A 25,090-nucleotide genomic window follows, 5' to 3' on the forward strand; every position below is an offset into this window, starting at 1 on the left:
CATCAGGGCAGCGGACAAAACAACAAAACTACAGGCCCCCCAACCTCGAAATTTGACAACACAACCCATCATCCATGCCTCTAGGTTGATACAACAAAAAGAAAAGAAAAATAAAGTCCTAATTAGAGAGAGAGGAATAATTGTTTTTATCCAATTGCTGCCAATTGCTGCCAGTTATCCAATTGCTGCCAATTATTATTATTATTACAGGAAAACAATACAAGTAATAATAAATAGAGTAAAATAATAAATGCAATAATAATAATAATATCAGAGTGAAATAATAAATGTATTAATAATAATAAAAATAGATTAAAATAAATGTAAAAGTAGCAACAGTAATAGAGAAAAAAAAATAAATGTAATAATATCAATAATAATAGAGAAAAATAATAAATGTACCATATATTCTCGAGTATAAGCTGACCCAGATATAAGCCAACCAGGACCCTCACCCGAGTATAAGCCATGGGGAGTTTTTTCAGTCTTTAAAAAAGGGCTGAAAAACTAGGCTTATACTCGAGTATATACAGTATATCTCATTTGCTGTGTCATACTCTGTCTTTGTATCAATAATGATGATGATGATGATGATGATGATGATTATTATTATTAATGAGCGTGAATCAAGTCCCATAGAATTTAGGCTGGTCTAGTTTCGCCTTTGCACTTCATTTTTCTTCGGCCTAATATAGTTTTTGCAATTGTATGGTATTGGCTGCTTTGAATCTCTTTTTTAGAGAAATAAAACAGGAGACAATAATTGCAATAATAACAGCAACTAATCAACTTGAATTTAGGAAAGTTTAGTTTTACTTTATCACTTCGTTCTCCTTCGGCGTGATTTGTTCCAAACTCTTATATATCCATTGAAGAAATGGCATGTCGTAAATGTGCTGCCAAACATAAATATGCAACCAATTCTTTATCAGACAAAAGCATGATTAATATCTATCTATACAAATAATATATGTGAAAAGATGATGTATCTGTGCGATACTTTTTCTTACAGATCTTCTCTCTGATGCCATGGAGCTTTCCAAATATACCTCGTTGGCCCGTGAACTTTCAGAAAAGTGCCAGATTGAAGACACTGGATTTATAGCGAAGGTATATAAACAATATAAACAGATCCATTAATAACATTGTTAAAATACATTCTAAAAACCTTAAAAACGTATATATAATTAATTCCATTCGTCCGTGATCCAGTTTAGAAATGGAGATGAGCACCAACCCCCAGAGTCAGACACATCTAGACTTAATGTCGGGGAAAACCTTTACTATTCATATTTTTGGTGTCCTCAAAGATTTGTCCATAGGTAATGTATAGATAAGAGATACGGTCTTCCATATTGTACAGGGAATGGCCAGAAATTAGTCCATATCAGTTGGGTTCCTTCTTGACTCTTCTGCCTTCCCTAGAAGAAGAAACTTATATTATAATATATTGCATATAAATGTAATATTAATAATCATATTATGATGTAATACAATGTAATAATAATTACAATTCACTATTATAATTGTATATTTATATTACATGCAATATTACTAATAATATTGCAATATAGTCATATAATATAATATACCTTATATATACTTGTAAACTGCCCTGAGAAAGGCGAGATATAAATGTCGCTAATAAATAAATAATAAATACATTAATAAATAAAGACGCAGAGTTCCTTAGCTGCTGAGGACCTGGCAAGATCAGCCATTCCTTCTTTGATTCTTTCTCCCATTTTTCTCCCGTCTTTAGGAGACCTCTTTGGGAGCCGACAAAGACCCTTTCACAGAGTGGACCTTCGATGAGTTTTTCACCGAAGATGGGGCTGTGCTGGACCCATCGACCGTGCTCCCACCTTTATATGAAACTGCTTCTGCCATCTTGACAAGTAATAATAATAATAATAATAATTAACATGCCAGTAACATGCTATGCTAATAATATAGTAATATATATATGTGTGTGTGTGTGTATGTATGTGTTTATATATATAATATTGTATATCATATACAATATAATTTACAATAATAAATGATAAGTAATATATTGTATATACATGTAATACTGATAATAATATTATAATGTAATGCAATATAATACTAATAAGTAAGGTAATGTTTTCCCCTGATGTTAAGTCCAGTCATGACCAACTCTGGGGGTTGGTGCTCATCTCCATTTCTAAGCCAAAGAGCTGGCGTTGTCCGTAGACAACTCCAAGGTCATGTGGCCGGTATGACGGCATGACTAATAATAATACAATATAATAATATTAATTATATATTATTTATTACATAGTATATATTGTATATACATGTAATATTGATAATAATATTATAAGGTAATGCAATATAATACTAATAATAATAATAATAAAATATAATACTAATAATAATCTATATATATAAAAGGGTAATGAATTTCGGCCTAGGAGAAAACAACAAAACTACACACCCCAGAAACACTAAACTTGGCAGCACAACCCCTCATCCATGTCACTACGTTCATACAACAAAAACAAAAGAAAAATAAAGTCCTAATTAGAGGGAGAGGAATAATTGTTTTTATCCAATTGCTGCCAGTTAGAAGGCTAAACTCCTCCCACTTGGTCTCCTAGCAACCCACTCAGCCCAGGGGGCAGGCAGAGTTAGGCCTCACTTAAGCCTCTTCCACACTGCCTATTAGATACAAATTATCTGATTTTAACTGGATTATATGGCAGTGTAGACTCAAGGCCAGGGGTCCCCAAACTAAGGCCCGGGGGCCGGATGCGGCCCTCCGAGGTCATTTACCTGGCCCCCGCCCTCAGTTTTATAATATAATATATTGTATATACATATAATATTGATAATATTATAATGTAATACAATATAACACTAATAATAATACCATATAATAATATTAACTATATATTCTATATTACATATAATATTACTAATAATATTACAGTATAGTGGTATAGTTCAATATAGTAATATATAATGCTAATATTGTGCTATGCTAATAATATAATATATTGTATGTACATATAATTTGTAAGCCACTCTGAGTCCCCTTTGGGGTTAGAAGGGTATGATACAAATGTAGTAAATAAATGCAGTAAATAAATAAATAATAAATAAATAAATTTTAGACTTAGGCTCGCCCAAAGTCTGAAATGACTTGAAGGCACACAACAACAACAACAACAATCCTAATTAACTTGACTATCTCATTGGCCAGAAGCAGGACCACACTTCCCATTGAAATCCTGATAAATGTATGTTGGTTAAAATTGTTTTTATTTTTAAATAATGTATTGTTCTTTCATTGTTCTTGTTGTTGTTTTTGCACTACAAATAAGATATGTGCAGTGTGCATCGGAATTTTTTTTTTTTTCCAAATGATAATCCGGCCCCTCAACATTCTGAAGGATTGTGGACCGGCCCTCAGCTTAAAAAGTTTGAGGACCCCTGCTCAAGGCCCTTCCACACAGCTATATAACCCATTATAATCTTATATTATCTGCTTTGAACTGGATTATCTGGACTCCACACTACCATATAATCCACTTCAGTGTGCATTTTATACAGCTGTGTATAAGGGGCCTCATATAATCCAATTCTAAGCAGGTAATATAAGATACTTTATTTCCCATACCACCATACTTGCCACAGCAATGCGTGGCCAGGCACAGCTAGTACAATATAATAATATTAATTATATATTATTTACTACATGTAATATTACTAGTAATATTACAGTATAGTGGTGTGGTGCAATATGCCAGTATATAGTGCTAGTGTTGTGATATGCTAGTGATATAATACACTGTATGTAAATATTATTTGTAAGCCGCTCTGAGTCCCCTTCGGGGTGAGAAGGGCGAGATATAAATGTAGTAAATAATAATAATAATAATAATAAAGGGACTCAGGGCGGCTCACATGGGGACGAGCCCAACAAAACATAGGTTGAAAACACAGTACATGAATGAAAACAATATAAACAATAAATATACAAGTCACTTTTTTTTCTTTTTTCCACACTCCTCCGTCTTTAATATGCCTGTCTTTTTATTATTATTAAATTTGTAGAACAGACTTTCTTTCATTGTTTACCATTTTTGTTTTTCTTTGGCAGAATCCAAAATGTATCCTCTGGAATCTACCTGTTCGGCAGTTAGCCCCTTTGAACAAGGTACGGCACGAGCAAACCATTATCTTCACGGCAAGAAAAATACTAGATATGCAAGAAAAATACACCTTTTCAGTCCAAAGCCACAAACTCGGGGAGAGTGTTGTTCAATGCTTGACATTCACAGTTTGTAGTATTAGTACGAAATGCTGAATTCATCAAAAATCCCCAAAATTAATTTGCATTGCCGTTTGTGAAAGAATTTTCAAAAAGGCTCATTCCGTTGATAGGTTTATTATTTACGCTGGTTGTTTGAGGGAGCTTCTCATCCAGTCTCAGCCACAGATTGAGGTTCTGTGTTTTAGCCTGCCACTTTTGGACTCTCGCTTGCTGAGGTGTTCCTGCTAGTATCTCTGTAGATCTTAGAAAGATCTATTACATATGTACAATATAATTTACAATAATATATAATATTATAATATATTGTACATGCATATAATATTAATAATATTATTTTGTAATACAATATAATTCTAATAATACAATATAATAATATTAATTATATATTATATATATTACATGTAATATTACTAATAATATTACAATATATTTATATAGTAAAGTAAAGGTAATGCTTTCCCCTGACATATAGTACAATATAGTAATTTATTGCCAGTATTGTGCTATGCTAATAATATAATATTATATGTAAATTTAATTTGTAAGCCGCTCTGAGTCCCCTTCGGGATGAGAAGGCCAGGATATAAATGTAGTAAATAAATAAATAGAAAGCTGTTTCTTTTTTTTCCTTTTTGAAATTATTTTATTAATTATTTGACACAAACAATAATATACAATAAGAAAATATACATTCAAAAATAATGGAATGTGTCTAGATCTGTATTCAAATGGCAACTTGTACTAAATAAGTATAACATACTCTAATTTTAATCCCCAAAGAAAATCAAGACGAAAAACTGGTTCAAAATTACAGACCAATCTCACTGCTAAACATAGACTATAAAATATTCACATCAATATTGGCAAATAGATTAAAATCAATACTGTGCAATAGGATCAAATCTGATCAATCAAGCTTTCTACCTGGAAGGCAAATTAAAGAGTAATCTTGAATATAATTGAACACATTCAAAATGCAAAAGTTAAAAAGGGGGCACTTTTATTATTGGATGCTGAAAAGGCTTTTGACAGACTAAACTGGGATTTCATCATTGAACTACTAAAGAACCTAAGATATGGGAAAAAATTCAGAAAGCTGTTTCTTGATTTAAGGTGTTAGCTTGCTGGCTGATAAGTAAGGTACCGTATATACTCGAGTATAAGCCAACCCGAATATAAGCCAAGGCACCTAATTTTACCACAAAAAATTGGGATAACTTATTGACTCAAGTATAAGCTGAGGATGGGAAATGCAGCAGCTACAGATACATTTCAAAATAAAAATAGATAACAATAAAATTTCATTAATTGAGGAATCAGTAGGTTAAATGTTTTTCAAAGAAAAACAATAAACTAGCTCTACAAGTAGAAAAGTAGGGGCAACAAAAACAATATGGTATCAACAATAACCTAATAATAATAATAAAAACTTCATTTAGATCCCACCCTATCTCCCCATGGGGACTCAGGCCGGCTTCCAACATAGTAACAGGCAAACATTCAATGCTTATATAAACAATGCAGAGCTAGATATAGATCTATAATTATAGATACTAATTTCACATATGCATTTCCCCCTGAAACGTTTGCAAATCCCCCCTCTCTCTATGTGTGTGTGTGTGTGCATTTCCCCTACAATATTTGCAAGCCATATATATATAATATATTCGTATCTATCTAGACATGTCTATATATATTTGTGTGTTCATTTCTCCCCTGTAATATTTGCAAGCCCTATATATAGGTAGGTAAGAATATATTCATATCTATCCAGATATTTCTCTTTATATAGATAATTATATCTATATAGAATTTGCAGAGACTTGCAAACATATGAGAGTAAATTCATATATAAAAATAATATATATGTATGGCTACAGATACGCAGGTACATGGATCTATATGTATAAAGGATTTGCAAAGACCTGCAAACATATGAGGGGAAAATTCATATATAAAATTAATGTATATAGATACATACAGATATATAAGTACATAGGGATTGCAAATGCATGCAGGGAGTTAATGCCTATATATCTGTAGGAAATATTAACAAATATTTCAGGGGGAAATGCTTTTATAAGATTAATGGATATATATTTTTCTTCTTCCTGACTTGCAAGGGCGTCTTTCTCTTTTCAAAAGATTCCCTTGATTCTCCCTTAAAGGCTTGTTATCAGATGTTTTCTCCTTAATTTTCACGGTAAAAAACCTCTTCAGCGTCACAACATCCTGTCACCTTTTTCTCCTCCTGTAGCACATAACCTTTGCACCTCCTGTATGCACCCCGTCTCCGTTTTGCTCAGTAAGCTCCAGGAAGGCAGTCAATGTGAGTTCGCTTTGAAACTCGCCGTCATCTCTTTGGGATCCTTGTTCCAGAACGTAACTGCAAGCAACGTGGATATGAGCCTGGGCGCAATGGTATGGGATCAAACATGAGATGCACTTAATGTATTTTAATATGTGTATTTTGAGATGGTGTGTTTTGATGGCTGTATTTTATAGCATGTATCGTATATACTCGAGTATAAGCCCACCCTGATATAAGCCGAGGCACCTAATTTTACCACAAAAAACTGGGGAAAGTTATTGACTCGAGTATAAGCCGAGGGTAGAAAATGCAGCAGCTACGGGTCAATTTCCAAATAAAAATCGATCCCAATGAAATCCCTACAATATTTGCAAGCCCTATGTTCATATATATCTATCTAGACATCTCTCTGTATATAGATAATTATATCTCTATAGGATTTGCAAAGACTTGTAAACATGTAAGGTGAAAATTCAATGCATTTTTCTGTGTTCACAGGCGTGTGAACAGGAGGCACAAGATGCGGAGCACAAAGCGTTTCTCTACAAAATGTTGCAGAGCTCGACTTCGGTGACCAAAAGCATTGTGATAGACCTGTTGCACAAGGTGACTCCAGACTATCCTGTTCTGTAGAGGAGAGAACGGAGTATTGCAATGGCTGTAGAGGACCTCCAATGGCATGGTCTTGGGTTGGCTGGGTTTTATTATTTTGGACCTGCTTCACAATTCTCGTAGTTCTCGCTTTTACTTCTCTTATTGCTTGGGTTCTGTTGCTGGCTAAGTGAGAAGCCAAGTATTAGCCAACCCTAATATAAGCCGAGGCACCTAATTTTACCACAAAAAACTGGGGAAACTTATTGACTCGAGTATAAGCCAAGGGTGGAAAATGCAGCAGCTACTGGTAAATTTCAAAATGAAAATAGATCCCAATGAAATTATATTAAGGCACCAGAAAAACAGCAAACTAGCTCTGTAAGTGGAAAAGTAGGGTCAACAAAAACAATATGGTATTAAAAATAACTTAATAATAATAATAACAACAACAACAACTTCATTTGTACCCTGCCCTGTCTCCCCATGGGGACTCAGGCCAGCTTCCAACATAGTAACAGGCAAACATTCAATGCCTACATAAACAATGCAGAGCTAGATATAGATCTATAATTATATATACAAATTTCACGCATGCATTTTCCCCCTGAAACGTTTGTAAATCCTCTCTCTATATATGTGCATTTCCCTCCTGCATCATTTGCAAGCTCTATATATTTATGTTTATATCTATCTAGAAATCTGTGTGTGTGTGTGTGTGTGTGTGTGTGCGCATTTCCCCTGCAATATTTGCAAGCCCTATATATTTATGTTTATATCTATCTAGAAATCTGTGTATGTGTGTGTGCATTTCCCTTGCAATATTTACAAGCCCTATATATCTATATTCATTTATATCTATCTAGACATCTCTCTCTATATAGATAATTATATCTGCATAGGATTTACAAAGACTTGCAAACATGTGAGGTGAAAATTCATATATAAAATAATGTATACACATAGATACAGATATACAGGTACATGGAAATCTCTAGATATCTGTATGTATATAGGATTTGGAAAGACTTTCAAACATATGAGGAGGAAATTCATATATAAAATTAATGTCGATAGATAGATAGATAGATAGATACAAATGTTTAGGTACATAGGGATTGCAAAGGCTATATATCTGTAGCAGAGATTAACAAATATTTCAGGGGAAAATGCTTTTATAAGATTAAGAATAAATATATATTCTTCCTGACTTGCAAGGGCTTCTTTCCCTTTCAAAACATTCCCTTGGTTAAGAGCGAGGGAGGCTTTGGAAAAGTAAACACTGGATGTCTCTTCATACGAGAATGAACACAGTGCGTCTCTCTTGTTTCCTTTTTCTATAGGTTTTCAATAGTCATCCAATAGATCACAGACTCGCTCTCGGTTATTGCACTGTGCTGCCGAAAGAAATGAGATTTCAAATGCTTTGGGACCTCGTGAATAAGACGGCACAAAATTACAGCAAAATCCAGGTAGGTCTTGGATCCTCTTTTTCGTTATGTGGATTTGTCAAGAAATGACATCTTGCGGCCGTCTGGACTCTGAATTGTTGGTATAAATGGATTAGTATAGTGTGAAATTGTGCTTGGAGTTTAAAGCTGTGTATGTAATCCATTAGTGAAGAGGTTAAATGCATAAAGTGGGAATGAAATCACTAGAGTGTAACTTTGAGAAGTTTCTGCTTAACTTCATTGTAGTCCCCAAAACGATAGATTTGTGGGTTAAATGGAACTTAACTAAGTGTTGGCAAGTTCCTAATGACTCTTCTCTATTTACAAATGACAGCTGGATGTAAATATACTCTAGGCTGTTAACAGAAGCCCAAGAGATCAAGAGAAGGTGGCGAGAGCATACAGAAGATCTGTATAGGAAGGAAAATAATATTGAGGATAACTTTGAGGGTGTTGTGAGTGAATTAGAACCAGACATCCTGAGGAATGAGGTTGAATGGGCCTTAAGAAGCATTGCTAACAACAAGGTAGCAGGAGACGACGGGATCCCAGCTGAAGAGATCAAGAGAAGGTAGCGAGACCATACAGAAGATCTGTATAGGAAGGAAAATAATATTGAGGATAACTTTGAGGGTGTGGTGAGTGAATTAGAACCAGACATCCTGAGGAATGAGGTTGAATGGGCCTTAAGAAGCATTGCTAACAAGGCAGAAGGAGACGACGGGCTCCCAGCTGAAGAGATCAAGAGAAGGTGGCAAGACCATACAGAAGATCTGTATAGGAAGGAAAATAGTATTGAGGATAACTTTGAGGGTGTGGTGCGTGAATTAGAACCAGACATTCTGAGGAGTGAGGTTGAATGGGCCTTAAGAAGCATTGCTAATAACAAGGCAGCAGGAGACGACGGGATCCCAGCTAAACTGTTTAAAATTTTGAAACATGATGCTGTTGAGGTGGTCTATTCTGGGTTTCGTCCGACATAAGATCTGGACTCCTCTTAGTCAGTTTCCCTTTATGACAAGCAGAGAAAGAGTTTTCCTCTCTGGGACCTTTCCGGTGGATACGGGGTACATTTCCCAGGTCTGAATCTCTTGGTTCCCTTTGCTATATTTTGGGTGACCCACTGAGGATACTTTAAATGGCAGTATTTATTTATTTTATTTATTTATTAGCGACATTTATATCCCGCCCTTCTCACCCCGAAGGGAACTCAGGGCGGCTTACAAGTCATATGTAAATACAATATGTTATATTATTCGTATAGCACAATATATGCATTATATATTGCTATATTGTACTATAACACTACATTGTAATATTATTAGTAATATTACATGTAATATAAATATACCATTATAATAGTATATTATTATTTATTGTATTACATTATAATATTATTAATATTATATTGCATATATAATATATTACATTATAGTATGTTTCCCATTAACTTCGATTTACCAAGAACATTCCCTGCTTTAGCATAGTGGGAAGAATGAATGCGCTTCAGAAGGGCTCTCCACACTGAAGGGATCCTTGAGCATTTGAAGTGAGAGAAGGCTAACAAAAGTGCCGAAGGGTGGGTTCTTTAAGCGAACCTAGCGCTTGTGTCTTCTGACAGCTCCTGTGTCTTCTAAAAGTTGTTTCTCTCTCCCTTGAATAGGCCGTCGGTGTTGTCGGAATGCAGCTCAGCCTTCTCAGCGACATGACAAAGGAGCAAAAAGAGTTTGAAGACTTGATCACTGACGCTGAATGGGGCCTAGAGCTTGGGAAACTTGGCGTGAGTTCTGCCTCTTCTTCTGATGTCGGAATAACAATAATAATAATAATAATAATAATAATAATAATAATAATAATAATAATAAATGCATTACCTGCCCCTCACTGTGTCTCGTGGCAGGATCAGCTTCGCTGATTTATGTCTGCTGAAGACAGCAGCACTAAGGCTTTATTTACAATATTTACATCGCTAGTTGACCAAAACTATCTGGACACATGTTGCATCCACACGGACAAACATGGAGAACGTCCGTCTCTTTCCAAACTCCGTTCACTGTGCAAGAAGCACCTCTTCTGCACTCCACAGCTTGTGATGTATCTTCCTGTCACGCAGCACAAACAGAAGTCCTTGCCATTTGCCCTTCCAGCAATCCATCAGGGCTGGCCAGAATTAACCTCTTGGCTGCTGGAATGCTTGCCAGAAGGGAACACACAATCCAACAGCAAACAATAGATTGAACATTTCACTCTATATCGACAAAAACACTAACAGAGAAAACTCTCTATCTGTCCCTTCTATCAGTGATTGATAATTAGTGTAAATGTTAAACATGGATGGAGCAACCACGCTCCCCTGAGGCCGTTCTTCTGTTTTCGCCATCATCTTCTCTGACCCTAGAACTCGACAAAAAAGCTCCTGTTTTATAGCAGATTTCCTATGAAGTGGTTGAGGTGGTAATACAAGTTAAAATCCACAGATAAGATGCAGATTAAAAATCGCAATTTAAAATGGACCGGGAATGTGGCAAGCATGGCTGGTTGGGAGGATTCTGGGCAGCTGAGTTCCAAAGTCCCCACTTGGATGATAAATCTTTTAAGAATTGGCACTGGGGAGAGAGAAGACTTGACTATGATATCTGAAATTGTCTGGCTCAGTGTCATCTAACGCGTGTTTAATTTGATGCCATGTTTGTCTGTAGATCTCTTTCCAGAGTGTCTTCAGAATGCCATCAGTGAGGAAGAAAGAGTTTCTGGCGACGTTGGTCAAGCATCCAAATGTGGAGACTGAACTCATCAAGAAATACTGCAGGTGAGAAAGCGAAATGATTTCCAAAAGGCAATTTTCTCACATAAATAGAAACGGTTGGATTAAAATCCCGAAGACGGCCCTTTGTCCAAATGTTCCACTCTCTTTTCCTTCCTTTAGCGCTTACCAAGTGGATATGGATGCGGCTCTGAAGTTTTGCATCGAAATGCACTTCCAAAACGTCAGCGCGACTGGTGTTGAAGGGGATGCTTCAGGGGACACCGGGAAATCCCCAAAACATGGCGTAGTGTTAAGTAAGGCTTTGGAAACCGTGCCTCTTCTGAACAGCCCCGCTAGCTTGGTTGACAATCTCAGTGCAACGCTGTACAAGGTAAAAGAAATTGCAAAGTGTGGATTCTGTGTTTAAGGGCAACCCAATTCCATTTTCCCAGGTAGCATACTGCAATGTACAAGAGTTGAATGAAAAGTAATGTCTCCACATTCGTAACTGCTCAACAGTGGCATTACTAGTATGCAGCAGGTCCTGGCTTGTTCAGTAGACTCTCCTCTACAGTTCTGTTTGGCAGGAAGCCTTAGCATTGTGTTGTTAAAGTGCGAAGTATGGAACCCTGCGCAGACGGAGAAACCTTAGCATTGAACGGTTGTGTTGTTAAAGTGCCAAGTATAGAACCCTGCGCAGACGGGAAAGCCTTAGCATTGAACGGTTGTGTTGTTAAAGTGCGAAGTATGGAACCCTGTGCAGACGGGAAAGCCTTAGCATTGAACGGTTGTGTTGTTAAAGTGCGAAGTATGGAACCCTGCACAGACGGAGAAGCCTTAGCATTGAACGGTTGTGTTGTTAAAGTGCCAAGTATAGAACCCTGCGCAGACGGGAAAGCCTTAGCATTGAACGGTTGTGTTGTTAAAGTGCGAAGTATAGAACCCTGTGCAGACGGGGAAGCCTTAGCATTGAACGGTTGTGTTGTTAAAGTGCGAAGTATGGAACCCTGCGCAGACGGAGAAGCCTTAGCATTGAACGGTTGTGTTGTTAAAGTGCCAAGTATAGAACCCTGCGCAGACGGAGAAGCCTTAGCATTGAATGGTTGCGTTGTTAAAGTGCGAAGTATGGAACCCTGTGCAGATGGAGAAGCCTTAGCATTGAACGGTTGTGTTGTTAAAGAGCGAAGTATGGAACCCTGCGCAGACGGTTGATCAATGCCACTTAAGTAACGTTCAGTCATTCAATTCTTGTCACCCCAAAGGAGATCCATCAGAGAATGCAAGCTGTTTGTGGCGATTGTGTTGATGTGAGTCCTGTGCCTCGTTGGGCGAGTAAGTTTAAAGATGTTGAGGTGGGAACATCTGACTTGTGTGACAAACAAAGAGTTAGACATCCTGTGACAGTAACCATTGAGTTTCTCAATCAAAAGGTTGACAGATTGATTCAGAACGATCATATCACTCAGAGAGAAATTTCAAGCATCATCGGCATTTCACAAGAATGTGTGGGTCACATGATTGCTTTGCTTGGTTATCGGAACTGCGATTCCCCTTTTCAGGCACCTGTGCCCATTTTTATATATTCTGGTCATAGACCGTAATAAATCGCTGATTGATTGATTGATTGATTGGTTGGTTGGTTATCAGAAGATCTGTGCATGATGCATCCTGTGAGACGTCGGTTGCGGAAACCGAGTGTCGACTTCTTCTGTGACGGCTTCAGAAAACTTGTTCATCATTGGCAGAAATGTATCCAATTGTCTGGTTCTTATGTGGAAAAGTGAATTAGTGGTAGTTAAAGAGCACATTCTAAGGATTATTTCTGCGTTTGATTTATTGAAATATTCCCATCCAAATCCAAGTAACGAAGGTAGAGGCATTACTTTTCATTCAACTCTCGTAGATGGACATGACTATCAATACTATCAAGCCAAAATTGTCCGTTGCAAGACCTCCTCAGAACAATTTATTCCTTAAGAATATGTGTATATGTGTATAAGAAAGTGTATATTCTCTTTTATTGTATTGTTTAATGTGTTATGATTTGTTGTTTTATTTATATTTTGTAATATTGTATTGTTCTGGGCATGGCCCCATGTAAGCCGCCCCAAGTCCCCGTTGGGGAGATGGTGGCGGGGTATAAATAAAGTTTATTATTATTATTTTATTATGACACAGCAAACAAGATAGATATGCTGGATTTCATATCACAAAATCCCAAGTCGAACACTTCCCAAGTGTCTAGGATTGTGTGATGTATTTTCGGATGATGCGCGCAGATCCCAGCAGGGTGGCCTTTTGCAGTTGGCAGATCGTAATTTTGTCAATGTCTATTGTTTTCAAATGCCGGCTGAGATCTTTTGGCACAGCACCCAGTGTGCCCATCACCACCGGGACCACCTGCACTGGTTTCTGCCAGAGTCTTTGAAGTTCAATCTTGAGGTCCTGATAGCGGCTGAGTTTTTCCTGTTGTTTTTCGTCAATGCGACTGTCACCTGGGATGGCGACATCCATGATCCAAACCTTTTTCTTTTCCACAACTGTGATGTCTGGTGTGTTGTGTTCCAGAACTTTGTCAGTCTGGATTCAGAAGTCCCACAGTATCTTTGCGTGCTCATTTTCCAAGACTTTTGCAGGTTTGTGATCCCACCAGTTCTTTGCTGCTGGGAGGTGGTACTTGAGGCATAAGTTCCAATGAATCATTTGGGCCACATAGTTGTGCCTCTGTTTGTAGTCTGTCTGTGCGATTTTCTTACAGCAGCTGAGGATATGATCAATGGTTTTGTCAGTTTCCTTGCATTATTATTATTATTATTAAGAATATGGCTCACCAAGCCCCACAAAAGCATTATCTTTGTTCCCATTCATTGCCTTACAATTGAAATGTGACTTTTTTCCGTCCTTATTAGCAAAACGGAGCCATTCATTGCCTTTAAGTGCCTTCTTGGCCGCTCCCGCTTTCAACCGCCTGCCATCCAATTTGAGCCTTTCATCACAAATAATATATACACTAATATTAATTTATCATAATATACGAGCCTGGATTGAAAGAGAATGGGAATAGTTAGTGCTTCTCTTGCTTCCATTGAAGTGGGTTGCATCTGATTAGCAAACCCTGGTTCTAGACAATCTGTTTTGCCGTCACCATGGAGTTGGGCAATTGTGGTTTGTGCTTTGGACGTGGAGAGCAAACACTCCTGTCCTTCTGATTCTTTCTCAAGTCATTAACGTTGCAATTGGGAATGATGCATTAACATTGTTTGTGTTTTTCCCTTTTTGTTTTGCAAAACAGCTGGATCCATACGACTATGAGACTATCGAAGCTCTCCTCTTGCTTATAGAAAGGGCCGGTGTCCACACTGCAGCTGTCCCATTGAATTTGGTAAGACAATGGAAGGTTTCTTGATTTAAAGAATTGTGGGTTGGCACAGAAAGAGAGTTTCCAATTGCTGGAGTATCAAGCCTTCTTGTTGGTGCATATTATAATTATAATAATAATTATTATTATTTATTAGCGACATTTATATCCCGCCCTTCTCACCCTGAAGGGGACTCAGGGCAGCTTACAAGTTATATATACATACAATATATTATATTATTAGCATCGCACAATATAAGCATATTATTATTATTATTTATTAGCGACATTTATATCCCGCCCTTCTCACCCCGAAGGGGACTCAGGGCAGCTTACAAGTTATATGTACATACAATAAATGATATTATTAGCATTGCACAATATAAGCATATTATTATTATTATTTATTAGCGACATTTATATCCCGCCCTTCTCACCCCGAAGGGGACTCAGGGCAGCTTACAAGTTATATATACATACAATATATTATATTATTAGCATAGCACAATATAAGCATATTATTATTATTATTATTTATTAGCGACATTTATATCCCGCCCTTCTCACCCCGAAGGGGACTCAGGGCAGCTTACAAGTTATATGTACATACAATAAATGATATTATTAGCATTGCACAATATAAGCATATTATTATTATTATTTATTAGCGACATTTATATCCCGCCCTTCTCACCCCGAAGGGGACTCAGGGCAGCTTACAAGTTATATATACATACAATATATTATATTATTAGCATAGCACAATATAAGCATATTATTATTATTATTATTTATTAGCGACATTTATATCCCGCCCTTCTCACCCCGAAGGGGACTCAGGGCAGCTTACAAGTTATATATACATACAATAAATGATATTATTAGCATCGCACAATATAAGCATATTATTATTATTATTTATTAGCGACATTTATATCCCGCCTTCTCACCCCGAAGGGGACTCAGGGCAGCTTACAAGTTATATGTACATACAATATATTATATTATTAGCATAGCACAATGTAAGCATATTATTATTATTATTATTTATTAGCGACATTTATATCCCGCCCTTCTCACCCCGAAGGGGACTCAGGGCAGCTTACAAGTTATATGTACATACAATAAATGATATTATTAGCATCGCAGAATATAAGCATATTATTATTATTATTTATTAGCGACATTTATATCCCGCCCTTCTCACCCCGAAGGGGACTCAGGGCAGCTTACAAGTTATATGTACATACAATAAATGATATTATTAGCATAGCACAATATAAGCATATTATTATTATTATTATTTATTAGCGACATTTATATCCCGCCCTTCTCACCCCGAAGGGGACTCAGGGCGGCTTACAAGTTATATATACATACAATATATTATATTATTAGCATAGCACAATATAAGCATATTATTATTATTATTTATTAGCGACATTTATATAATAACTTTTATAATAATAACTTTATTTTTATACCCCGCCCCATCTCCCCGAAGGGACTCGGGGCGGCTTACAAGTTATATGTACATACAATAAATGATATTATTAGCATCGCACAATATAAGCATATTATTATTATTATTATTTATTAGCGACATTTATATCCCGCCCTTCTCACCCCGAAGGGGACTCAGGGCAGCTTACAAGTTATATATACATACAATATATTATATTATTAGCATAGCACAATATAAGCATATTATTATTATTATTATTATTTATTAGCGACATTTATATCCCGCCCTTCTCACCCCGAAGGGGACTCAGGGCAGCTTACAAGTTATATGTACATACAATAAATGATATTATTAGCATCGCACAATATAAGTATATTATTATTATTATTTATTAGCGACATTGCCTTTTGTCTTTTTCTTGTTTATATTGACCTTTCTTCAATAACTATTTAGTTAGCAATACTGGACTCTTGTGTGATGCAAAGGTGATTCCAGGCTAGAGTGCAACAGGTTTTCTGCCTTGTCGGTTCCTCTAGGCCCAAGCGCTGATGCTCCTAAAACACCTGAAATCATACAAACGGACGTCGGTTCCTGGAGCTCTGGAACGCCAGTATATCATAGGACAGGGTATGGCTCTCCCGCCAGCTGCTCAGACCAGGCTTCCCTTCCATATGATCTTCTTTGGAGCATCAAACTATTTCTTTAAAATCATTGGTGAGTGAGCAAAGGCAACGTTTTAAATCTTTGTATTGAAGCTGACAAGTGAATAGGATGGGTGATACCTGGCTTGGTCAAGATGACCATTGCATTTTGAAGATCCCGCCAGCATCATCATTATTATTATTATTATTATTTTATTGTGACACAGCAAACAAGATCGATATGCTGGATTTCGTATCACAAAATCCCAAGTCGAACACTTCCCAAGTGTCTAGGACTGTGTGATGTATTTTCGGACGATGTGTATTATTATTATTATTATTATTATTATTTTATTATGACACAGCAAACTAGATAGATATGCTGGATTTCGTATCACAAAATCCCAAGTCGAACACTTCCCAAGTGTCTAGGGCTGTGTGATGTATTTTCGGATGATGTATATTATTATTATTATTATTTTATTATGACACAGCAAACAAGATCGATATGCTGGATTTCGTATCACAAAATCACAAGTCGAACACTTCCCAAGTGTCTAGGACTGTGTGATGTATTTTCGGACGATGTGTATTATTATTATTATTATTTTATTATGACACAGCAAACTAGATAGATATGCTGGATTTCGTGTCACAAAATCCCAAGTCGAACACTTCCCAATTGTCTAGGACTGTGTGATGTATTTTCGGACGATGTGTATTATTATTATTATTATTATTTTATTATGACACAGCAAACTAGATAGATATGCTGGATTTCGTATCACAAAATCCCAAGTCGAACACTTCCCAAGTGTCTAGGGCTGTGTGATGTATTTTCGGATGATGTATATTATTATTATTATTATTTTATTATGACACAGCAAACAAGATCGATATGCTGGATTTCGTATCACAAAATCACAAGTCGAACACTTCCCAATTGTCTAGGACTGTGTGATGTATTTTCGGACGATGTGTATTATTATTATTATTATTATTATTATTATTATTATTATTATTATATTATGACACAGCAAACAAGATAGATATGCTGGATTTCGTATCACAAAATCACAAGTCGAACACTTCCCAAGTGTCTAGGACTGTGTGATGTATTTTCTGATTATGCTTGCAGATCCCAGTAGGGTGGCCTTTTGCAGTTGGCAGATCGTGATTTTGTCAATGTCTATTCTTTCCAAATGCCGGCTGAGATCTTTTGGCACGGCACCCAATGTGCCGATCACCACCGGGACCACCTGCACTGGTTTCTGCCAGAGTCTTTGAAGTTCAATCTTGAGGTCCTGATAGCGGCTGAGTTTTTCCTGTTGTTTTTCGTCAATGCGACTGTCACCTGGGATGGTGACATCAATGATCCAAACCTTTTTCTTTTCCACAAATGTGATGTCTGGTGTGTTGTGTTCCAGAACTTTGTCAGTTTGGATTCGGAAGTCCATTATTATTATTGTTATTGTTATTATTATTTACGTGCATGGCCAGTGATTACAAACTTTGGGAGTCCAAGTCCAACAGGAATTTGCAGGTCGCCCGTGTTCATTCTCTTTCAGTCATTTATTCTGGGCTTCTCTTTGTTTATAGCTGCAGAGCTAAGTGAGGACTCTTTCCACAAACTACTTCTGATGTCCAAACTCATGAAGGTATGGATGCGTATGCTCATTGTTGTATGATTCTGTTTTTATTATGTGTATTGTATTGTTTTTATCTGAGTCCCCTGAGGAGTTAATTACTATTTATTTATTTATTTATTTATTTATTAGCGACATTTATATCCCGCCCTTCTCACACCGAAGGGGACTCAGGGCGGCTTACAAATTATATGTACATACAATATATTGTATTATTAGCATAGCACAATATTAGCATTATATATTACTATATTGTACTATACCATCATACTGTAATATTATCAGTAATATTACATGTAATATATATTTAATATTATTATATTGTATAATTATTAGTATTATATTTTATTACATTATAATATTATCAATATTATATGTACATACAATATATTATATTATTAGCATAGCACAATCTTAGCATTATATATTACTATATTTCTGTATACCATCATACTGTAATATTATCAGTAATAGTACATGTAATATATAATTAATATTATTATTAGTATTATATTGTATTACATTATAATATTATTGTCAATATTATGTGTAGATACAATATATTATATTATTAGCATAGCACAATCTTAGCATTATATATTACTATATTGTACTATACCATCATACTGTAAAATTATTAGTAATATTACATGTAATGTATAATTAATATTATTATATTGTATTATTATTAGTATTATATGAGGTCACAAAGAGTCGGAGAGACAATATACAATATATTACATACAATATATTATATTATTAGCATAGCACAATCTTAGCATTATATTACTATACTGTACTATACCATCATACTGTAATATTATTAGTAATATTACATGTAAAATATAATATAAAATTAATATTATATTGTATTAATAATAATAATAATTATTATTATTATTATTATTTTATTTTTGTACCCCGCCACCATCTCCCCAGAGGGACTCGGGGCGGCTTACAGATATAAAAACCAACATACAATAATATCAAATACAAAAACACACAAATAAATTTAAAAGGCATTAAAAAATCACAATCATTATAAAACACTTGAGAAACACAGCAATAAAAACATAAAATGAGCTGGGCAAAGTGCACTGAGTGGAACTTGTAAACAAGAAGGAAGATTAAGGTGCTACAAGATCATGGGAAGAGCCTTAGACTGGGGTGAACATTGAGGCTATGTATTATAATACATTATAATATTATCAATATTGTATGTATATACAATATATTGTATATTATAGTACTTTATATTGCATATTTAATATTTTATATTACAGATTACACTTTTTATATTACATATTATATATATTATATGTAGATACAATATATTATATTAGCATAGCACAATCTTAGCATTATATATTACTATTATTAGTAATATTACATGTAATATTATATTGTATTCGTAGTAGTAGTATTATATTGTACTCCATTATAATATTATCGTCAATATTATATTATTATAGATCATTGTATATTGTGTTGTTTCTCCCAAGGTCTCTTTGAATACGCTCTACTTGTTAGCAGCCGATCATTTGTTCCAACAAAAGCTGAAGCCCAAGATCTTGGACGCAATGAGGAGCGAATGTTGGGAAGCGGTTGACAAGGAAACTGCTAAAATCGTGCAGACCATTACGTCGTATTTGCACTGTATAACAAACCCCAAATGGGCCACAGGGCTTGCCTACAAAATGGCTGAAGAGCTTCCTCCAGGTATGGAGTCAATCAGGGATTGTTCTCTTCTTGAAATCTGTTTGAATCTGGGTCTGAGACATTGGTTGTCTGTTTTATTTCTCCGTTTCCAGGGCCCATGAAGGTCCAGGCCTGGGAATACTGCATCGGCTTGTCCAGACAATGGCTGACATCCACGACGCTCACGGTATGGACTGTTGCATCCCCGTTCTCTGCAAAAGGTTGCGAGGATAGTTTCAGATGACAATGTTTTTACCATGTTTATATGTTTTGATGTGTTGTCGAAGGCTTTCATGGCCGGAATCACTAGCCATGAGAAGAAATAATTTTATTTCTTATTTCGTGGCTCGAGACTGGTTACAGAATGATTAAAACATATAAAGGGTTGCTGTGAGTTTTCGGGGCTGTATGGCCATGTTCCAGAAACATTCTGTAACTGGCCTCGAGCCACAAAATTAGAAATACTACCGTGTTTCCCCGAAAATAAGACACTGTCTTATATTAATTTTTGCTCCCAAAGATGTGCTAGGTCTTATTTTCAGGGGATGTCTTATTTTTCTATGAAGAAGAATTCACATTTATTTTTGAACAAAAAAAATGAACATTTCTTATATACTGTAAAGTAGTTGTCATCACAAACCACACAAACTGTGAGTCCTATCAAGAATTTCTTGTTACTACCATTATTTCCATGTACAACACCCTATGGTACCAATCCTGCATGTTCTGGTTTTCTGTTCGGCAGGCATGCTTCCAAACAAAAATTTTGTTAGGTCTTACTTTTGGGGGAGGCCTTATATTTAGTAATTCAGCAAAATCTCTACTAGGTCTTATTTTCTGGGGATGTCTTATTTTAGGGGAAACAGGGTATTATTATTATTATTATTATTATTATTATTATTATTATTATTATTTTATTGTATGACACAGCAAACAAGATAGATATGCTGGATTTCGTATCACAAAATCACAAGTCGAACACTTCCCAAGTGTTTAGGACTGTGTGATGTATTTTTGGATGATGCACGCAGATCCCAGTAGGGTGGCCTTTTGCAGTTGGCAGATCGTGATTTTGTCAATGTTTATTGTTTCCAAATGCTGGCTGAGATCTTTTGGCACGGCACCCAGTGTGCCTATCACCACCGGGACCACCTGCACTGGTTTCTGCCAGAGTCTTTGCAGTTCAATCTTGAGGTCCTGATAGCGGCTGAGTTTTTCCTGTTGTTTTTCGTCAATGCGACTGTCACCTGGGATGGCGACATCAATGATCCAAACCTTTTTCTTTTCCACAACTGTGATGTCTGGTGTGTTGTGTTCCAGAACTTTGTCAGTCTGGATTTGGAAGTCCCACAGTCTCTTTGCGTGCTCATTTTCCAATACTTTTGCAGGTTTGTGATCCCACCAGTTCTTTGCTGCTGGGAGGTGGGACTTGAGGCATAAGTTCCAATGGATCATTATTATTATTATTATTACTGACACAATGACATTGTATGACACAGCAGACAAGATAGACATGCTGGATTTCGTATCACAAAATCACAAGTCGAACACTTCCCAAGTGTCTAGGACTGTGTGATGTATTTTCGGATGATGCACGCAGATCCCAGTAGGGTGGCTTATTATTATTATTATTATTATTATTATTATTATTATTATTATTATTATTATTAGAAAGACAACAAGATGAGGTTTGTGATCCCACCAGTTCTTTACTGCTGGGAGCTAGTACTTGAGGCATAAGTTCCAATGAATCATTTGGGCCACATAGCTGTGCCTCTGTTTGTAGTCTGTCTGTGCGATTTTCTTACACCAGCTGAGGATATGATTAATGGTTTTGTCAGATTCCTTGCACAGTCTGCATTTTGGGTCACTGGCTGATGATGATGATGATGATGATTATTATTATTATTTGAAACACAACAAGATGAGTCCACAGCAGACACTCTGCTGGCTGTTGTATTGGATCACACGTTGGACACTTCCCAAGTGTCTAGGACTGTGTGATGTATCAGCGAATAATGCGTGCAGATCCACGTAGGGTGGTGTTCTGCAGCTGACAGGTGGTAATTTTGTCAGCACCGATTGTGTTTAAGTGCAGGCCAAGGTTTTTAGGCACTGCACCACTGGGACCACCTTGACTGGCTTGTGCCAGAGTCTTTGTAATTCGATCTTTCAATCCTCATATCGTGTCAGATTTTCCAGTTGTTTCTCCTCAGTCCTGCCGTCACCTGGGATTGCTACGTCGACAATCCATACTTCGTTTTGTAACACGATTGTGAGGTCCGGAGTATTGTGTTCCAAAACTCTGTCTGTCTGAATTATTATTATTATTATTATTATTATTATTATTATTATTATTAAATCACTGCTCTCTATTTTCTGATCCAGGATGAATTGCGTGAGAAGGCTGAAGAGTCTCTGAAGAAGCTGCAGGTGCAGCACCGGCATTCGGCCACGGAGGCTGTGCTTATGGTCCACAAGCTGAATTCAGAGGAGCACCGGAAACTTCTGGGGGCACCGGGCAAGCTCATTGTGTCACTGTATCAGCACAGCAGCATCCCCGAAAGCTTCCAAGACCCAATGGGCAGGGACTACCCAGGTGAGTTCACCTGTCTCCTTAGCCCAGGGCTTGCTCGATGTTCAAGATTCCTTAGTGTTGGAACTCAACCCCATCCTGCACAAGTGTATAGTCCTCATCAAGGAAATGAGGCAGATGGGCGAGCTGGATGGGGAAAAGTCCTTCTCCCTCTCTTTCTTTCCTGTTTGTTACACTAATACAGGGGTCCCCAAACTTTTTAAACAGGGGGCCAGTTCACGATCCCTCAGACAGTTGGAGGACCGGAATATAGTTGCCACTGAGCAATAATAATAATAATAATAATAATAATAATAATAATAAAGAAGGTTGGAAGAGACCCTTTGGGCCATTGAGTCCAGCCCCCTTCTGCCTTTGTGCACCAAAAACACAAGCAAAGCACCCCTGACAGATGGCCTCCCAGTCTCACTGTTGTTAATAATAATAATAATTATTATTATTATTATTATTATTATACAATCTGCCAACTGCAAAAGGCCACCCTGCTGGGATCTGCACGCATCATCCGAAAATACATCACACAGTCCTAGACACTTGGGAAGTGTTCGACTTGTGATTTTGTGAAACGAAATCCAGCATGTCTATCTTGTTTGCTGTGTCATACAATAATATAATAATAATAATAATAATAATAATAATAATAATAATAATAATAAAGAAGGTTGGAAGAGACCCCTTGTGCCATTGAGTCCAGCCCCCTTCTGCCTTTGTGCACCAAAAACACAAGCAAAGCACCCCTGACAGATGGCCTCTCAGTCTCATTGTTAATAATACAGTAGAGTCTCTCTTATCCAACGTAAACAGGCCGGCAGAACGTTGGATAAGCGAATATGTTGGCTAATAAGGAGGGATTAAGGAAAAGCCAATTAAACATCAAATAAGGTTATGGTTTTACAAATTAAGCACCAAAACATCATGTTAGACACCAAATTTGACAGAAAAAGTAAATACGCAGTAATGTTATGTTGTAATTACTGTATTTATGAATTTATCACCAAAATATCACGATATATTGAAAACATTGACTACAAAAATGCCTTGGATAATCCAGAATGTTGGATAAGCAAGTGTTGGATAAGTGAGACTCTACTGTATCTATTTTTATATCTGAAATTTACCACTCTCGGCTTATACTGGAGTCAATGTTTTCCCAGTTTTCTTGTGGTAAAATTAGGTGCCTTGGCTTATATTCGGGTCGGCTTATACTCGAGTATATACGGTATTAGTGTATGCATTTCCTCCTGCAATATTTGCAAGCCCTATATATCTATATTCATATCTATCTAGAAATGTCTATATATATTTGTGTATGCATTTCCCCCTGCAAGATATACAAGCCCTATATATCTATATTCATATATATCTATCTAGACAGCTCTCTATATATAGATGATTATATTTATATAGGATTTGCATAATTTGCTTGAAAGGCAAGTCCTCCTTCCGGAAATAATTCCCCGTGTTTTGACTCGAGTTTAAGGCAGGGAGAGGTATCTCCATGGCTTTCAAATCTAGGAGAGGGAGAAGGAAAGATGTTCTCAGATTTCCTAAAGGTCCGGTCTCTGTTTTTGTATAGATGTTCATGCTGCAGCTAAAGAAATTGCCAAAATCAACGACTTGGATATGACGACAATATGGAATGTGCTGCTAGAGAAGTGGCTGTGTCCGAGTGAGCTCCCGACAGATGTAAGTATGCGCTTCCAACAGAAATGTCGCTTTGTCTCATGGCCACAACTGATGATAGATTAGCTCCTGGCCTTTCATCCCAGCACAATAAAAAGTGTCCTCCTTTAAAACCTCCCCTTTCCTATTTTTTTTGGAATAAAGAAAACTTCCGGGGCCTTTGGAAACATCCAAGAAGATGAAGATTTGAAGAGGTAAGGCTTGGAGTTTCAGCACATGGCTCTTCTTGTTTGTTTGCACGGCATTGTCTCCGCCGCAGCCGAATTTGGTTATGAGCCCAGAAGGATGGGCCAGCGCTGGCATCAACTCTTGTGTTTCCACAGGGTCATATATCTCCTTCAAGCGCACCCAGAAGACAGCCGCTTAAGGATCCTTCACAGATGGACCGTGTCGGAAATTTCCGTAAGTATCTGCATCCACTCACAGTGGGATGCCAATGAGTTTCTGTCCAAATAGTGTGATGATTTATTTTATTTTATTATAATTTTTATTAAAGAAAAAAGATTTTACTACATCAAAAAGTAGGGGAACAATATTGTAAAATAGAAAAGAAAAAATAACTGAGAAGAGGGAAAAAAGAAAAAAAATGTCCTAGGAAAAT

The 25,090-nt window shown here is 36.6% G+C and overlaps 1 protein-coding gene across 3 annotated transcripts in view; it reads left to right on the forward strand.

Annotated features, from left to right (window-relative positions):
* The window catches only part of kntc1 (kinetochore associated 1), an 84,933-nt gene that overhangs the window by 45,902 nt on the left and 13,941 nt on the right, over positions 1 to 25,090 (forward strand). For all 3 annotated transcript variants that reach the window (XM_062958636.1, XM_062958635.1, XM_008119868.3), the window contains 18 exons: positions 1,013 to 1,110; positions 1,763 to 1,898; positions 4,130 to 4,186; positions 6,561 to 6,724; positions 7,113 to 7,220; positions 8,549 to 8,677; positions 10,320 to 10,436; positions 11,356 to 11,465; positions 11,583 to 11,793; positions 14,695 to 14,784; positions 16,762 to 16,939; positions 18,466 to 18,524; positions 20,015 to 20,231; positions 20,324 to 20,397; positions 22,599 to 22,809; positions 24,383 to 24,492; positions 24,634 to 24,683; positions 24,813 to 24,891. In XM_062958636.1, coding sequence (XP_062814706.1) covers positions 1,013 to 1,110; positions 1,763 to 1,898; positions 4,130 to 4,186; positions 6,561 to 6,724; positions 7,113 to 7,220; positions 8,549 to 8,677; positions 10,320 to 10,436; positions 11,356 to 11,465; positions 11,583 to 11,793; positions 14,695 to 14,784; positions 16,762 to 16,939; positions 18,466 to 18,524; positions 20,015 to 20,231; positions 20,324 to 20,397; positions 22,599 to 22,809; positions 24,383 to 24,492; positions 24,634 to 24,683; positions 24,813 to 24,891 — 2,198 coding nt within the window. The remainder of the gene's footprint in view (positions 1 to 1,012; positions 1,111 to 1,762; positions 1,899 to 4,129; positions 4,187 to 6,560; positions 6,725 to 7,112; positions 7,221 to 8,548; positions 8,678 to 10,319; positions 10,437 to 11,355; positions 11,466 to 11,582; positions 11,794 to 14,694; positions 14,785 to 16,761; positions 16,940 to 18,465; positions 18,525 to 20,014; positions 20,232 to 20,323; positions 20,398 to 22,598; positions 22,810 to 24,382; positions 24,493 to 24,633; positions 24,684 to 24,812; positions 24,892 to 25,090) is intronic.

This window comes from Anolis carolinensis, chromosome X (genome assembly GCF_035594765.1).
Source record: "Anolis carolinensis isolate JA03-04 chromosome X, rAnoCar3.1.pri, whole genome shotgun sequence".
Taxonomy (NCBI): Eukaryota; Metazoa; Chordata; class Lepidosauria; order Squamata; family Dactyloidae; genus Anolis; species Anolis carolinensis.